The sequence below is a fragment of the Brassica oleracea genome, chromosome C6 (genome assembly GCF_000695525.1).
Source record: "Brassica oleracea var. oleracea cultivar TO1000 chromosome C6, BOL, whole genome shotgun sequence".
Taxonomy (NCBI): domain Eukaryota; kingdom Viridiplantae; phylum Streptophyta; class Magnoliopsida; order Brassicales; family Brassicaceae; genus Brassica; species Brassica oleracea.
Window position 1 is genome coordinate 30,277,054 of NC_027753.1, and position 17,651 is coordinate 30,294,704.

A 17,651-nucleotide genomic window follows, 5' to 3' on the forward strand; every position below is an offset into this window, starting at 1 on the left:
TTTATTTTTTGGTCATGGTTCCCAGTTAAGCTATTAGTAAAAGCCTGATTATAAGAAGACTAGGCCTAATTTTAATTTTCAGTACAGAAACAAAATAGAAAACTTCCCCCACTTTATATATATATATATTGATTAGAGCCTTATCGTCTTCTCTTCCAAGCCCACAAATCGAGGCAACCGTCTCTTCTCTCCGTTTCTCTATTTTAGCTCTCCCTTTGTCTCTTTTATAGATTTGCTCCAAGTTTGTCTCTTGTTCTTAGGTTTCTTAAGTTCTTCTTTTGTTCGTGGTTGTGCAAGCTGTCCTTACTGCCATATCCAAACCTGTTGGCTCTTGTTTCTCACTTGTAGTCCAGCTCCGTCCGTCACAGCTGCACTGGTACCAGATCTGACTTTTGAGGGTTGCGTTTGTACTGCATTATCTCGTTCTCCAAAGACCGTCGTACTGTCAAATCTGTTCTTCTCTTCGTCCTCGTGGGTGATGAACTTTCTCCCTATGGGGAAGACTTGTTCTAATTTATCTTGTTGTGAACGAAGCTTCTGTGTTGGTGTTTTCCGATGTTCATTCGCCAAATCTACAAGCCTTGGTTGCTCTGAGCTCTACTCCGCATCCTCCGAAGCGAATCGACTCTTGTCAGAAGACCCAAAGACCAATCACCTTTCAACGCCATTACCGTTCACAGTTGCTAAGCCCGTGCTTGCTCTCCTTTCCATAACAAGACAGATTCACGTGACAAAAGGCTTAACTTTGGTTTCATCGATACTCTTTGGCTCCGATACGGTAATATTGGTGTCCAGAGTCTTTTGTTGGCCACAGCTTCCGCCATTCCGCCAAATCTCGTCAAGCGTTTTTATTGTTACGCCGGTGTAAAGGTGGCTCGTGCTTCATCGTCAAATTCACTTGCTCTCCACCGTCAATTATTCAGTGAGGCACTATATCCAAGCGCTTTAGTTCATATGTCTCAAGCTTGTCAACCGAAGCTTGCTAGTTTGAGCTCAAGTCAATGCTCAGTATCATCTTCTAATTTGAGACTTCTAAAACTTCAATCAAGCAGTCCTATAAATTTATCTTTTGTGAGTAAGTTTATTAAAACTTCCTCTCGACAGGGCCGAGAGAGATCGTCATCCCCTTCCTCCTTCTCACATGAGAGAATCTTTCCACCACATTCCTTCTGTTAAGAGGTGATCTTCTTCCAGTGTTGAAAATCCGGAAAATTTACCTTTATCCTAGCCATTTGCTATCTTATGTGAAGGTCCGCTTGGGACCGATAGATGCAACGATCCTCATCGGATTGAGAGTCGAGGTTTGGGATAGTGTTGCGATGTCACATGTTACTGTGACTAATCGTTCGTTATTTGTAGAGTTTGAAGTGCGGTATCAGTCTCTTATAGATCGGATCGCAAGTGACAACTTTGATATCTTGCATAATGCCTTATCAAACTTTCACAAGTTTGTGTCTCTATCCTTGTTCTATGTTGGTTTATATGCTTGGGAATTAGCATGTTGGCTTGCACATCGTGTCTTGTACGATGATTCTTTTAATCTTGTAATCACTTAAACTATGAATGAAGAATTTGGTGCACAAAAAAAAAAAAAATAGAAAAAATTACACTTACACTTACACATATTTTTTTCTCAAGTCCATATCACTTACACGTACTTTCTCCATGTAGCATATTTTTTTTTCTTTGGCAATGTTTAATTTACCCTCAAAACTAGAATTAGTTTAGTATCTATTTTTCCTCTATCGTGATCCACTCTCTCTTTCTCTATCTTGACCTCACTCTCTCTTTCTCTTCTAACACTAGACGTCGACGATTTGGTCTTTCTCACCGTCGCGGATCAATAATTTCAGATCTGAACATCCTTTACCCTTTTAATCTACTAATCCTATATTATAGATTCACCTAAATGCCCTTCTTTCTATTGTAGATCTAGAATATCAAAGCCCGTAATCTATCTCCTCCGACTTGATGGAGGAACAATCCGCCATAATCACCACCTCCAAGCATAGGCTTGAACTGAGAAACGGTTAAGGACATATGTTATGTGGTCAGGGATCTCTTCTGAAGGACAAAAGCAAGGTCATAAATCGTGTGGTCAGCGAACATATGTTATGTGGATAGAGATTATTAGGCTTGACCACGTTTTGTTATCCACAATTGATATATATATTTGTACCAAATAAAAAATTTCTATTTAATATATATTTGATATATATACATATGGATATCAAAACAAAAAAAAATGTTTATTTTATAGATACATTTATATATATTTATTTATATATTAAATATGAAATATTGATGTAGGGGGTGTAAAGATTTTAACTAAATAAAAATAATTTTTTTATAACACATGGGAAACTAAAACTAACTAATGATACGTAATGTAACTAGCTCGTTACTTTATACCTAGCGAATAAAACAAAATCATGTTACTGAGAGGGCAATTTGGGCATGTAAAATTCATAAAGCAAGGAAGAAGTATATCTCAGGCGAGAAGTATGTCAAGTTGTTAAAACCCAAGAAAAAGTAACTCCAGCCGTAAACTACTCAACAAAATAAAGTGGCCCTAAAGTTTGTTTTACTTTATTTTTCGTTTTTATAAAATTCACTATTGGAAATAGTTTGTATTAAAATGACAAACTTATTGTTATTGAAATATTATATTTAAAAATATTTTAAATTTTGTATTATTGAATTTGTTATTTTAAAATGTAAATCCAGTGTTCGTATCAATCTTTTGATGTTCTTGAATTATGTCATAAGCTCCTGAAGATAACAACTTATAATCAATAAGACACCGTACAACTCCTTTTGTTTTTATAACATTATACACAAATTGTGGTTTTAGTCTTAGAAGTCAAACTGCTAAAACTAAAAGTTATTAAGATATCTAAGTAAACATGTACAAAACACAATTGTCCTGGAATACTTGTCTTTCTCTTAAGAAGATATACACCAAGCATCTCCAATAATTTTGATGCAGCGGAAGCTTCTAGGGATAGGATTAGAGATCCGTTGATTCTGAGAATACCCAGAAAACTAAGATAATCACAAAGATCTTATTTAGTCTAAGAATGTTTGAGATCAATGTCTTTTTAAATTCGTTGAGATCACCTATGATCTACCGAAAACAAAGAACAAAAGAGAAATCTCTAACTTTTATTAATAATCAATCCAATGAATACAAACTTAAGCTTAGAGGGCTATATATAATAAAACCGTAGAACCCTAAAACAATAAAGATAATTATCTAAAATTAATATAACTAATAAAATAAACAATAAGATATTTGAAAATATTCCAAATAGTTATCTGCATCAAATTTGAACTTTGAAGGAATAGTAGAATCAAACATTAGAGAAAATAAAACGCACAAGACAAAGACGAACCAACACGTTCTGCCACAGTTTTTTCTTCTAGGATTGAACTTCTCACACCCTAAGCCAGAATCATACAACTAGACCAAATGCACTTTCTGCATTTTTTTTTATTTCAATCAGCTAGAAAATGATGCAGTCCGCTTAATTTTCACCATTTTCTGGACAATGCGAAGGCGTTGGTAACTTGATAGGTATCATCTATCATTATGTTGACGTGGCAAGTGCTCAGGATGACGTGGAAGTGTTAGAGCAAAGGAAAGACTCGGGATGGTTGAGACGCTTTGTCGTTAGTAATCTGCATCAGGAAGAAGACGTTTAAGTAGAGAGCTTGATTGAAGAATAGGTTATGTTTGATGTTGTAATTGGTTAGACATATGAGTTTAGATCCGATCGTGATGAGATCGGTGTTTCAAGATGCACACGCCATGAGAATGGAGATTGAGTCAAACCTCAAGTTATCCTTGTAATCGGTGTTAGTCAGTGTGTAATCCTCTTGAACATTAATAAAGAGAGTGTTGAGTGAGAAGTTATCTTCATACTTAACATAAATTGAACTTGAACACAGTGATGTAGTGCGATGCCTTTGGCACTTCCTTGTAGACGTTGTTTATGACAGATTGACAGTGCAACAGCTTCATCTTCTCGAACTCTACTCCCGGTTCCTCCATTACTTCTCTAGCAACACGAATTTACCGACCACAACAGCGACTTTCGGCATCGCACGGTCCAGTGGCATGAGTCCCAGCCATAACACTTCTTTTATTATTTTCGACAAATGTTTTTGTTTGTTATAAAAATTAATATTCTTAACATTCATACCCCAAAAATAAACATATTAATTATTAACAATATAAAATTTTTCTTAAAATTTGTGAAGGAAGAAGAATAGGCTCCTCTCTAGATTTTTACGGGAAGTTACTTGCACCACAAATTTAATTGCGCAATACTTTACTGCGTTGACCACCACTTGTCAGCATGAGATTGCATCAATAAGTTAGTAAGACACCATATATAGCTAACAAACTATAAATCACTCGTCTAAATATTTCACTTTGATCACTACGCTCTCTGTCATTCCTTCATCGATACAATGACGGATACGACAGACGATATTGCAGAGGAAATCTCATTCCAAAGCTTCGAAGATGACTGCAAGTTGCTCGGAAGTCTCTTCAATGATGTGTTGCAGAGGGAAGTCGGAAGCTCATTCATGGAGAAAATTGAACGCATTCGAATCCTCGCTCAGGTTTGTTTTATATTAGTATATACTTGTGTTAAATATATTATTGAAAATTAAGTCATTAATCTAAAAAGTGTACAATGGTTTTGGAATATAGAGGAATGATACTAGTGTTCGTGGTAAAAAACGTTTCAGAGTGCGTTGAATTTGCGTTTGGCGGGTATTGAAGATACTGCAAACCTCTTAGAGAAGCAACTGAGTTGTGAAATATCCAAGATGCCACTAGAGGAAGCTTTGACTCTTGCTCGTGCATTCACTCACTCTCTTAACCTTATGAGCATTGCAGACACTCATCACAGGTCATGGTTTTTGAAAAAAAACATTTACAACAAAAGTATTTACAAATAATAAACAAGCATAATAAAGAGAAAAAGACAAAAATAGCACTAAATCAAGTTTTTGTTCTCAAACTAGCACTCAAGGTCAAAAGTCACAAAAATAGCACTTAATGTTTTATCAAAAGTCACAAACTTAGGGTTTAGAGTTAAAGGGTGGGGTTTAGGATTAAGGGTTTAGAGTTTAGGGTTTAGGGTTTAGGGTTTAGAGTTTAGGGTTTAGGGTTTAGGGTTTATGGTTTAGGGTTTAGAGTTTAAGGTTTAGGGTTTAGAGTTGAGAAATGAGGTTTTGGGGATAAGATTTCAAATTTTGAAAAATAAAAAAATTAAAATTTTCAAAGGATAAACTTAGAAATGTGCTATTTTGGTCATTTTAGTTTTGGAGTGCTATTTTGTAATATAAACTTAGAAATGTGCTATTTTTGAGATTTGCCCCATAATAAATTCTTAATTTTGTTTTGGTATATAAAGCCTTTTCTTTTGTTTTTCCAGAATGCATAAACTCATAGACGTTACACAACTTTCAAGATCATGTGATGATATATTCACTCAGCTATTGCAAAGTGGAATTTCCTCGGAAGAGCTTTACAAAACGGTTTGCAAGCAGGTTGACTTCATATTATATCACTTTTAACTGTTCCAATATGTTTTTAACACGTATATTATATGCCACAACAAGCATGAGCTTTGAGCTACGTGTCAAATTTCCACAGTTTGATACTTGATTGAAAATTTTGTTTATCGACTTTAGGAGGTCGAGATTGTTCTTACTGCTCATCCTACTCAAATTAACCGGAGAACCTTACAGTACAAGCATGTCAGAATTGCTGTAAGTTTGGAATGATGTTGGTATATATATATATATATATTCTTTAGTCAAAAAAATAAGCGTTAAGAACATTTACTTTCTTGCAGAATCTTTTAGAATATAACAGCAGATCAGATATCGGCCATGAAGATCGAGAAACACTCATTGAAGACTTGGTACTATTCTTTTATAATTCGTTTTGTTAGAGCATGAAAAACTAATTATCATATTTTAAAGGTTAGGGAGATAACTTCAGTATGGCAGACTGATGAGCTTAGACGTCAAAAACCTACTCCAGTTGATGAAGCTAGAACTGGTATTATGTTAAATCGAATTTCTATAAAAATTTAGTTGACATTCCCTTCATTTTCCTTCCCTTCTAATTCACCAGGTTTGAACATTGTTGAGCAATCCCTTTGGAAAGCTGTACCACATTACCTGCGTCGTGTCAGCAATTCCTTGAGAAAGGTATGATTCTAATTAAATTTTCTACTTTATATCTGGAAAATAAGTTGCTAGCAAAGAATTTATTAAGCAATAAATATAACATTCCAAAAATAAAATCTGGATAAACTCAAGTTACTTAACCTTGAGAGTATTGTGATTTAGTTTACAGGCAAGCCACTTCCATTAACGTGCACGCCTATAAAATTTGGTTCTTGGATGGGAGGTGATAGAGATGGAAACCCAAATGTGACGGCTAAGGTTAGTCTTTGGGATCTCACACCAAGGTTGTCAAAAAAAAAAAAAAAAAATTCCTGCCAATTACTTTTCCATGGAGAACATTGTACTTATCTTACTGTAACCATGTGATTTCCTTGATATCTCACACTTGAATGTTGTGATAACAATTTTCCAGGTCACCAAGGAAGTATCTCTCTTGTCCAGGTGGATGGCTATCGATCTGTACATAAGAGAGGTTGATAGCTTGAGATTTGAATTGTCTACAGACCGATGCAGTGACAGATTTTCAAGATTAGCAGAAGACATTCTTGAAAAAGGTATGCTTCTATCAGTTTCTATAGAATTTGTATATTTTTTCCATTCATAATATTTTTTTACTATAAAACCTTACAAACTGATGTTTTCTCCCATCAGACAGTTCTGAAAAAGATTCTGACAGAGGACAATCAAGTTTCTTAAACCAGCAAAATTCATCCTTGCCAACACAGCTTCCAGATAAAGCTCAACATCCTTCTTGCATTGGTAAAAAGATACTCTTACATTTTGTACTGGTAAACACGACCAACATCCACAACTTTTTTCTCATGCAATTCAAGTTTTTATAACTCATTTGATTACAGAAGATGGTGATTCACAACATCCCAAATTTGAAATTAATACGACGACAGATTTTGTGCCTCCCAATCTCCAGGTAAGGCAAAGTCTTTGATATATACATGAAACATAGTTTTGTTGAGTTCTTGCCAAGTCTTTTGATATTTTTGTCCTTATTTTTCTTACACAGAAGCAAAATGAAGAAGACTCTCCAAAGATCGATTCGAAGCCAATTGCTGATGATACTCATACGGCAGGTCTTACTTCACGAGGTTCTTTCTCATCTACCTCTCAACTTCTCTTCCAGAGGAAACTATTTGCGGAATCTAAAATTGGGAGGGCCAGTTTTCAAAAGCTACTAGAACCACCTCCACTTAAACGTGCTGGAATGGCTCCTTACCGTATTGTACTTGGAGATGTTAAGGATAAGGTACAAGACCTTAATATTTTCATCCAAAAATAATTTTTACTTGTTGCTTGCATCTTAACCTATTGTAACTCGTTTATTAATATTCTTAGTAAGCATATAAAGTTTGAACCATATAAGTGTACCATGTGCTCTAACTAATTCTCAAACTGAATGCTCTATGATCACAGCTTGTGAAGACTCGAAAACTCCTCGAACTTCTACTTGAGGGCCTTCCTTGTGAGTATGACCCTAGGGTATCGTATGAAACGTCAGAGCAACTTCTAGAACCATTGCTCCTCTGCTACGAATCACTGGTAACAATCCAAACTCCATGTTAAAATAACGTTCCATCAAAATAAATGATCTTTAACATCATTCTTTTACTTAGCAATCATCTGGTGCTGGTGTACTAGCTGATGGAAAACTTGCTGATCTGATCCGTAGAGTTTCTACATTTGGCATGGTTTTGGTGAAACTTGATTTACGTCAGGTGAGATTTTCTTCTATTTTTGGTTCGCTCTTGTTTAGTGGTTTTACTTGTATAATGTATATATGAATCATTTACTAGGAATCTGCAAGGCATGCTGAAGCTTTGGATGCAATTACAACATACTTGGATCTTGGTACTTATAGTGAATGGGATGAAGAGAAAAAACTAGATTTTTTGACAAAAGAACTTAAAGGGAAACGACCCCTTGTTCCTCCCACTATTGAGGTCAGAATCCCAATAACCTTTTACATGTCAAGACCTAGTCATCCAAACAATATAACTTCCTAATAATATATTACATTTTTTTATATCAGCTATGGTCCATAATATTTGTAGGTTGTTCCTGAAGTTAAAGAAGTATTAGACACATTCCGAGTTGCTGCTGAGTTTGGAAGTGAATCACTTGGAGCATATGTTATTTCCATGGCTTCAAATGTATGATCGCTTTGGTTTCTCTAGAATCAAATGTAGCAATAAGTTATGACGTATACATTGAAACTGATTCATTTGTTGCTAAATTTCCAGGCAAGTGACGTCCTGGCTGTGGAACTTCTGCAGAAAGATACTCGACTTGCGGTCACTAGTGAACATGGAAAACCATGTCCTGGTGGAACGTGAGTTTAAATTCATACTCATTATTTTCAGACTATTTTATAGAAACTTTTCAATGTTTGTAAACATTTTATTTCGAATTGTTTGATGCCACACCTCTCATTCGTTAGGCTACGAGTGGTTCCTCTTTTTGAAACGGTGAAGGATTTAAGAGCTGCTGGTTCTGTGATAAGGAAACTGCTTTCAATAGATTGGTACAGAGAACACATCCAAAAGAATCATCATGGTCATCAAGAGGTACGTTACAATTGTAAATTAAACAAATTCGTAGAAGAATAACCCCTCTAAAAACTTGTAACAATTAATATTACGTGCAGGTGATGGTTGGATACTCTGATTCAGGAAAAGATGCTGGACGCTTCACTGCAGCATGGGAACTATACAAAGCTCAAGAAGATGTTGTTGCTGCTTGCAATGAGTTTGGGATCAAAATTACTTTGTTCCATGGACGAGGAGGAAGTATTGGTCGTGGTGGTGGCCCGACCTATCTCGCCATACAATCCCAACCACCAGGCTCTGTAATGGTCAGTTTTCATCTCTCTTGAGTTTTTTTTTCGTCATGGTTACACAAGAATATGGTCTTTTACTGGTTCACTGAGATTTAAGTCACTTTGGAAACCAACACATAACCACCACAATAATTTATGTCAAATATTAATTACTTGGTTTGGCCAGGGCTCTTTGCGTTCGACCGAGCAAGGTGAGATGGTTCAAGCCAAGTTTGGTATACCACAAACAGCTGTTAGACAACTAGAGATATACACAACCGCGGTTCTACTTGCTACCTTAAAGCCTCCTCAACCGCCTCGTGAGAAAAAATGGAGAAATCTTATGGAAGAAATCTCAACAATCAGTTCCCAAAACTACAAAGGCACAGTCTATGAAAACCCAGAGTTTATCTCATATTTTCATGAGGCAACACCACAAGCCGAGCTCGGTTACCTCAACATAGGAAGCCGACCAGCTCGAAGAAAGAGCTCTACTGGCATAGGACATCTCAGAGCTATCCCTTGGGTCTTTGCTTGGACACAAACAAGGTTTGTTCTACCAGCTTGGCTCGGTGTAGGAGCTGGTCTAAAGGGTGTCTCTGAGAAGGGTTACGCAGACGATATTCAGGAGATGTATAAAGAGTGGCCGTTTTTTCAGTCAACTATTGACCTTATAGAGATGGTGTTAGCTAAAGCAGACATCCCCATTACAAAACTCTATGACGAACAACTTGTCTCTGAGAACAGAAGAGGACTTGGTGATATGCTGAGGAAAGAATTGATGACTACTGAAAAGTATGTGCTTGTGATAACTGGCCGCGAGAAACTCTTGGAGAGCAACAAGAGCTTGAAGAAACTCATAGAGAGTAGACTTCCGTATCTTAACGCTATGAACATGTTGCAAGTTGAAGTACTTAAGAGGCTAAGACGCGATGAAGATAACAATAAGCTTAGGGATGCTTTGCTAATCACAATCAATGGTATCGCTGCAGGAATGAGAAACACTGGTTAAGAAACCAGCACAACACACTAAACGGAGATTTACAATAATCTATTATTTGGTTTCTTTTGGTTTGTTCTTTTGTTTCTTGTTCTTGTTGAACAACAAGGTAATCGTACAGAAGAGAGCGTCGGGGATTTTAATTTATCATTGGACTAATTCCACAGTTTATATAGTTGTAATCTTTTGGGCTCAATGGACTTTGCGGCGGAATTATTGAAATAATAGGTAAACATAGAACAAAATATTGCAATGTCTCTATATCCACATATTCCATTTCCTCTATACAACCTGTGATTCAAAATGTGCATGCATGCGTCATTTAGGTGAAATGAGTATCCATGATGGATTAGTACAGAAATAAAATATGTTGTCATATTTCACGCATACTTCAATGCGATAGAACTGAAATAACGTTAAATCTGTTTACAAACTGAAAGAACGTTTTAAACATGTTTAAAATGGTAACATAACAGAATTTTTTTTTTTTTACGATTTCTAAATTAAATTTTGATTTTACAACTTCTAAATTAATTTTTTTTTTTTTGAAAAAGGGCATATCTAAATTAAAATTTTAAATTGTTTCTATTTTATTTAATATTATGTTTTTGACACATCTGATGATCTTTTTACTACTGTTTTCTAATTTGGTTTTGAAAAATCAGCAGAAACTACTTGATCATTATCCTTCTCGGATGTTAACATCGTTATTTGATTTATATGTAAATCGATATAAAGGAAAAATCTTCTGAACAGTAAGATTTGAGAACAACTTTTCATGTATAAATTAAATCCACTGCCAACTTATGGTGTAAGGACAGCCTCATTGGCGAAAACCTGCCTAGTTTCTAAGAAAATAAAAGAATTAATATTTTAATAAAACTTTTACATTTTAATTTTCTTTAAGTACCAAATTTAATAAACACACGACAGCTGTAGAACTTAGTATCTAAGAACACCTCCAACAGGGTTCTTAGTATATGTGTTATGTATATATATATGTATGTATATATTATATATGTATAAGTAATTGTGGGATCCATAATTTTTGTGGAACCCAATAAAAATCCCTAAAAACCTTTAAATATGGTTTTTCACAATAATTGTGGACTCCACAATTATTTACATATATATAATATATACATATATATATATACATAATACATATATTAAAAACCTCAATAGGAAGAATCCCTGTTGGAGATGGTCTAAACACCTGTATGCAGACGACTCCTCATTCTCTCACCTTTTTCAGATTATTTTTATTTATTTTAATAGAACATACTTTCTTTAGATCTCTCTTTAAAGGCACCCGCAATGGTGTTACTCTTAATTGAGTCCTTAGCAATATAAAACTTTTTTTTTTGAATAGTTAAGGATCATCGTACTTTTGTTATGTCCAATGGTGTAATTCAATTTGAAGTCCTTAGGAATAAAAAAATAATTTCTTTTTTTTTTAAAGTGAAAAATTTATTTTTATTTATTCCATGATTAAATAAAAAGATACAATATTTATTATTTTTCAATCACCAAATTTGTTCTAAATATTTTCAATTAAATCATTTTTCAATCGTTGATGTAAACGCTTATCGTGAACATCTTCCCGAATGCCGTTTTATATAATACAAAGCAATAGTCATACACAACTATAACTAGGAAATAGTAGTATCGTACCTTATTATACGGACACTCTCGAGGTTTTAGACACTCGCTTTTACTTCTTTGAAGCTCTTCCTGTAACAACATGAGATCAAACAGTCACAATTTTTTAACAAAAATGCATAAAGACCAACCCAAAAGCACAAGAGAGTAACTTACGAGACAGATACATGACCGCCAAACCTAAAAAAACTACTGCAGAGACCACTAGACAAACTTCCATTGCAAAGGCATTTGTAATAAGCCCCAATTTCTTCTTTAGATAACTCACAGACAGTCTTCTGTAGCTTTACCAGCTTCTGCTCACACTCAAAACCTTGATCCTTAAGATGCCTAAGTTGTGTCTGAAACTCACGCACCTCCTCCGTAATAGCCACGTCCCACCATTTCCAAATGTGGCAGTCCCCATCATCGACATTTGGGCAGGTGAAGTACCTTCTCCCTGGATCTTTAGCCATGGAAGATATTGCACCAACAGGGTCACCACCACAGTAGCATATCCTCGGGATTCCTTCGTCACACTCGGGTTGAGGTTGGTACTGAAGCGGCTCAGCAATATGGTAGTTACTCTCAGCTTCATCCCCGTACAGTTCAGCTTCAGCTTGAATAAGTGAGGTTATGTCGTACTCATCTGATGAAGAAGGCTGGCTGTATGAATAATCTTGTCCCATTCTTCGTAAACCTGAAATAAATCATGTAACCGAAATCAATTGAAACAAGCATTTGAATGAACATATAATCTACATGACTCTTAAGTACATTCAACTTCTTTGAAACCAATAAGTACAAAACGCTAACAACAAGTGCTAAAATGGGATTGAAAACCAAAATCGTTATCAAAGCCTAACTACAAACTACCTTAAACCCCAAATCGAGTGGAAAAAAAATATTTGAATGAACATATAATCTACATGACTCTTAAGTACATTCAACTTCTTTGAAACCAATAAGTACAAAACGCTAACAACAAGTGCTAAAATGGGATTGAAAACCAAAATCGTTATCAAAGCCTAACTACAAACGACCTTAAACCCCAAATCGACTGGAAAAAAAATTCTTTGAAACCCTAATTTCAAAAAAAAAAATGAATCGACAACATCGAACCTAATCCTAATCCATAAATCTGCAAGAGAATCGGAAGATTTACCTTGGTCTCGGGACGGATCGAAATCGCCACAAATCGCCTTTCGTCGAGAGCTATTTTTTTTTCTCGGCTTCGGTCGCAAATGTTTTAATTTTTTTTTTGATAGAGCAAAGACGAAAACCGACCGGACCACTCAGGTTATGACACGTCGCTAAGGATCAAGTCCGTTTAATCCTTAGTTACAGACTAATCCTTCCCTTTCTCGGCTCGTATATTATTTTTATAATGCGACGGACTCGCTAAGGATCACGCACGGATCCCCGTTGCGGATGGTCTAAGTAATTTTAGTTTCCTATAATTCTCTCTCATTGCCAATTGCTTTTTACTCTCTTTTTTTCCATAGAACATTGAAGTCTGAATCCTAGCCTACTAGCCTTTACATACCTGAAAGAAAAAGAGAAATACAAGGCATGAATCCCGGGAGAGCATATTCTTTAGAATATTATTATTTGCTTGTGTGGTGCATTTCTTTTGTCAACGATTGTGAGAGGGTATAGGCATGTGCAAACCGAACCGATGTTTTTCAGTTGTCGATTTTGATTCAGCTACTTGGGTTTAACTTATAGGCAGACAACTGAAATTGATTTGGGTGGGTATTTTCATTTTCTAATTTTACTATCGATACATGTATATATATTAATTTATACAAAAATGTATATAAAATTTCATATGAAGAACGCAAATATCCAAAGCTGAGAGTATGGATCAGAATGGCAACATGCAGAATAACCGCGGTGTAGTTTTAATAATAAGAAAAACATATAAATACAAAAATATATATATAAAAAATTGTTACTATTAATTAAGGTGCGGTTTTAGTCTTTGGTTTCAAAAAAATAGTTACTACGAAAGAAGCTTTCAAATGTGTCTGGCCACAAGGGCTAGCATCATTTTAGTCTTTGGTTTCAATTTTTTTTCTTTGAGAAAGGACATTCTAAGTTACATTTGTCAAATGGTTGAAGGTCACGGAGAAGAAGATGGAGGAGGAAGAAGGAAAGATTAGTCACTCCATGCCTGATTACTAATCATCTTATTAATTGTGGTTTAACCACTTCCTCTTTATCCGTGGGACCACTGAATTGATTTTCTCATTTTGAAAGTAATTGTAAAAAAGATACAAGAATTAGCTAGAGAAATATCATTTGGACTTTGGTTCCTTTATGTGTGTGAGCTGTTTGGCTCGCGGTTAAGTGGGTATAATTGGATCTTGGATCTCAATCGGATGAGGAATCGTTGACATCGGTATATTCTCTCCGAGTAGAAGAAGGAAAAGCTTCGATGATAGCTGTGCTTCTAGTCGGGAGCTCTGCATGTTTTGAGTTCCGGCGAAGCTAAGGGCAAAAGTGTGGTGTTTCTCCGCCGCCTGTCCAAAGTGTTTGGTGGTGCAAAGTCGGAGATGATCTCACGTGGTCGATGAACTCTCCGGCGTGAAGACTTGGCTGCGGAGAACAACTACGGAGGTGTGGAGGCTCTGCAGGTTAGGAGCTCCGCCGAAAAATGGTGTCGGTGGCCGTCTCGATTCGGCGCGACTAGGGCGAACTGCCCGCGTTTGTGTTTTGGGCCGGTTGGGCCGTGCTTTCCCTTTTGGCTTCGGCCTGTTCGTTGTAATTGCCCGGTTTGTATTAATGGCTTTTGTTTCAGTATGCTTGCACTTGGGCTTCGGCCATGGGTTTGGCCCGTTTCTTTTTTAATAAAATTATCGACGGAAAAAAAAAATAATAATTAAGGTGCGGTTCGAAACCTAAATGTCAAAATAGATTTGTTCAAAAAAAAATTTTTAAAAAAAAAAAAAAAAAAAAGACAATAGTGAGCTAACATGCACTGATACACGAGCACTTTTTGTAACTGTTCACGAGCACACATTGATAAGCACTGCTTTACCTTTACTTTGATTGATTTACTGCCTCCAAATGATTGAATTCACTGTTCACGAGCACATAGTGACATTGAAGTTTGTGTTTGCTATGCAACCACAACAGTCATGTAAAGTATGTGTGTGTATATATGAATACTTTTTTTAATCATATATTCATATATATATATGTGTGTATATATGAATATATGATTAAAAAAGTATGTGATTATATATATATATATATATATATATATATATATATATTAAAAATTGTACTCTTGTTATACAATTTCTGTGACATTTTGACAAGAGTGTATGTAACTAGATAGCTAAATTTTACCTTTTTATTTTCAAAATCATAAATAAATTCCTTCATTATCCAGGTGTGTTTTTAAGAACTTTATGAAATATACAATTATTTAAACAAAATATTCTAATTTTAAAAACTTTAATTATGCACTATTTGCATACCACAAGTTCATAAAATAATATTTTGACATGAACTCGTGATATAAAATAATATAAAAATAAAAGTATTTTCATAAAACATTTATTTATTATAAGAACTTATTTAGCATACGCTCAAATTTATCATATGATCTTATGTATTATAAGCTCTTGTTCACATATAAATAATAACTAAACAAGAGCCTATTTATCATAAGATGTTTTCTAGTTTAAAAAAAAAACTAAAACTATGTTTTTGGCATCTTTTACAACAATAACTAAAGAAAGGAGTTGGCTTCATCTTTCCTTAAAGTAAAAGTGCTACTCTACAAAAAGATCAACTAGTGTATTAGAAACTTCAGTTGAAAATATTGAACCCAATTTTGTTGGTTAGTTGGTCATCTTGTATCTTTAAAAAAAAAAACTAATGTACGTATTAGAAACTTCAGTTGAAAATATTTGCAGAAACTAGAAATTATGTGACTATACTCAATTGACAAACTAATGGTTCCCAATAAATTAGTTTGTAGCTTCGTTTAAATCACATAATGAGGTAAATTAACTGAAAATATGGGCTTTAAGTTCGCTGAAATAAAAGGAGTTAAAATTGATGGTCCCTGATCTAGTTATTATCATCTGAAAATAAACGGGTTTATATGGTCAGTCCGTTTAGGCACATATTTAACATGTATATATTATTCATATTCGTGATAATGTTTAGGAAATTAAAAAGACAAAAAATCAGCGGATTACTTATGTACTATGGCAATGATTAATTGCATTTCATGCATCTCTGTAGTCATTTCGGGTGATTCTGAAAGATGTCTATCATAATAGCACCCGCATTGCAGGTCTCTTCCAATATTTCTCAGCAACTAAAAATAATAAAATAATCAAAAGTAAAAAAAGAGAATGACAAAAAAAGGGAAAAAGTTCAGAGACGATTCGTGGAGAAGGTACTCCCTATTTTCATCCGAGACGAAAGTGATATTAGTTTACTTTTATTTTTAATTTATAGTTTAATTAATAAATGAAAAGTATAATATTAAATTGGTGAGAAACTATTATGTGTCTTCACACATGCTCTAAGGAAATGCTTCTGAACCGGAAACCGAACATACTTTGTTAATAAGCTTAATTGGTTATAATGCTAGAACGTAACATCAGACATATTCAAGCCTCGTAAATCCAACCACAATACAACTATATACACGAGTAAGTGTAAACCTTTAAAAAAAATAGCGAGAAAAAAGTTAGTGAGAGGTGAGAGACTTTCTCTCTCGGTTCTCTCCCCCTCGACCTCTTCTCTCGGCGTCTCTCATAACTTCCGTCACGGTGGCCAGCGGTGCTTTCTCAACCGTCGGTCGCCACCCCAGCTAGCGTTCCGTTCACTGTCTCCCCTCATGTAGCCAATCATCCAACCTGCCTCTTCCTTGCTTCAATCCATCTGGATTCCGTCAAATAGCGGTCGGATTTGACGGCTCTAAACAGAAGTTGAGTTGTTCTTGTCTTCTCTGGAGGATCGCGAAGATGTAGTTGGGCCTCTTACCTGCAGAAAGCGTCGATTTGAGGTAGATCTAGATCTAGGGTTGTTGGAACTGTGGGTCAGATCCGACTCGGAGGGCTCCGCCAGACAGCAGAGCGTCGCTGCCTCTGCCTCTCTGGTTTGTCCTCCTCCTCTTGTCTCCACCTCTTCCTCTGTCGATTGCTCATCCAGAACTTCCCCATCTTGATCTTCGGATCTACGATGAAAAGACGAGATGAGGCTCTCGTCGGGGACTTCTTTTCCTTATGATTCCTTAGTTCAAAATCTCGATGGCTTTGTCGTTTGTGTTGTTGGAGCTGCGGTTCCTCTGTTCTTCATATTTCCAGAAGGAAGCCGTCCGTTGATGTTCCAGCCTCGTCCTTGCTCTGAAGCTAGAATCTTTTCAGTTGATGCTCGTGTGAAGGGACCGGAGAAGAGAGCCATGAACCTCTGCTTGTTTCCGCCTGCATCACTCCGCACTTATCTGCTAGCTTCTCTTAGGGTCTCATGGAACCGACGGATTTGGATTCTGGAGCTGTTTCAGCGTCTGGAGTAGACCTCATTGGTGCTAGCCGGACCAGGACATAGTCAACCCTGCTTCGCCGTCGCATCCTTCGAAGTCGTCTTCGGGATGAGCCTCGGTTCCTAGGCTCATTCTCCGGCTGATTGCTCTAATGTTTGTGGCTCTTTGTGCAGGTTCCGGCATAGAGATTCAGCCTTGAACTACTGGATTGACATTTGAGTTTTGGTTTCATGTTTTAGCTAAGCTTTAATCACTCCTTAGGAGATGGTTAAACCTTTTTTCTCCGTGAAAGTCTTTTTTATGTTTCTTTGGGGGCTTTCTAAGAGCCTTGCTTTATTTAGCTAATCCTAGATACATAAGGTTTGATCTTCAAGCTCTGAATGTATCTCTTGTATCATTATCTTTGGTAATGAAATTCACATACTTATCAAAAAAAAAAAAAAAAAAAACAA

The 17,651-nt window shown here is 35.8% G+C and overlaps 2 protein-coding genes across 3 annotated transcripts; one reads left to right on the forward strand and one right to left on the reverse strand.

The window, feature by feature from the left end:
• Positions 1 to 4,451: 4,451 nt before the first annotated feature.
• On the forward strand, positions 4,452 to 10,251 carry LOC106299044 (phosphoenolpyruvate carboxylase 4). 2 transcript variants are annotated; one of them, XM_013735177.1, is made up of 20 exons: positions 4,452 to 4,632; positions 4,762 to 4,925; positions 5,454 to 5,568; positions 5,713 to 5,790; positions 5,877 to 5,945; positions 6,007 to 6,085; positions 6,161 to 6,237; positions 6,379 to 6,474; positions 6,629 to 6,770; positions 6,868 to 6,975; positions 7,074 to 7,144; positions 7,238 to 7,477; positions 7,645 to 7,770; positions 7,845 to 7,946; positions 8,025 to 8,171; positions 8,283 to 8,381; positions 8,472 to 8,560; positions 8,669 to 8,795; positions 8,876 to 9,082; positions 9,234 to 10,251. In XM_013735177.1, exons 1-20 carry the CDS (start codon positions 4,477 to 4,479, stop codon positions 10,056 to 10,058), a joined length of 3,117 nt encoding a protein of 1,038 aa, XP_013590631.1. In that variant the 5' UTR covers positions 4,452 to 4,476; the 3' UTR covers positions 10,059 to 10,251. The 2 variants fall into 2 exon arrangements, with proteins under 2 accessions (XP_013590631.1, XP_013590632.1); XM_013735178.1 differs by having other exon boundaries at positions 6,638 to 6,770.
• Positions 10,252 to 11,746: 1,495 nt separating this feature from the next.
• On the reverse strand, positions 11,747 to 12,383 carry LOC106297973. Its single transcript, XM_013734089.1, has 2 exons — positions 11,865 to 12,383; positions 11,747 to 11,780 (listed from the first exon to the last, which is right to left on the reverse strand). Exons 1-2 carry the CDS (start codon positions 12,374 to 12,376, stop codon positions 11,747 to 11,749), a joined length of 546 nt encoding a protein of 181 aa, XP_013589543.1. The 5' UTR covers positions 12,377 to 12,383.
• Between the last annotated feature and the right edge of the window lie 5,268 nt (positions 12,384 to 17,651).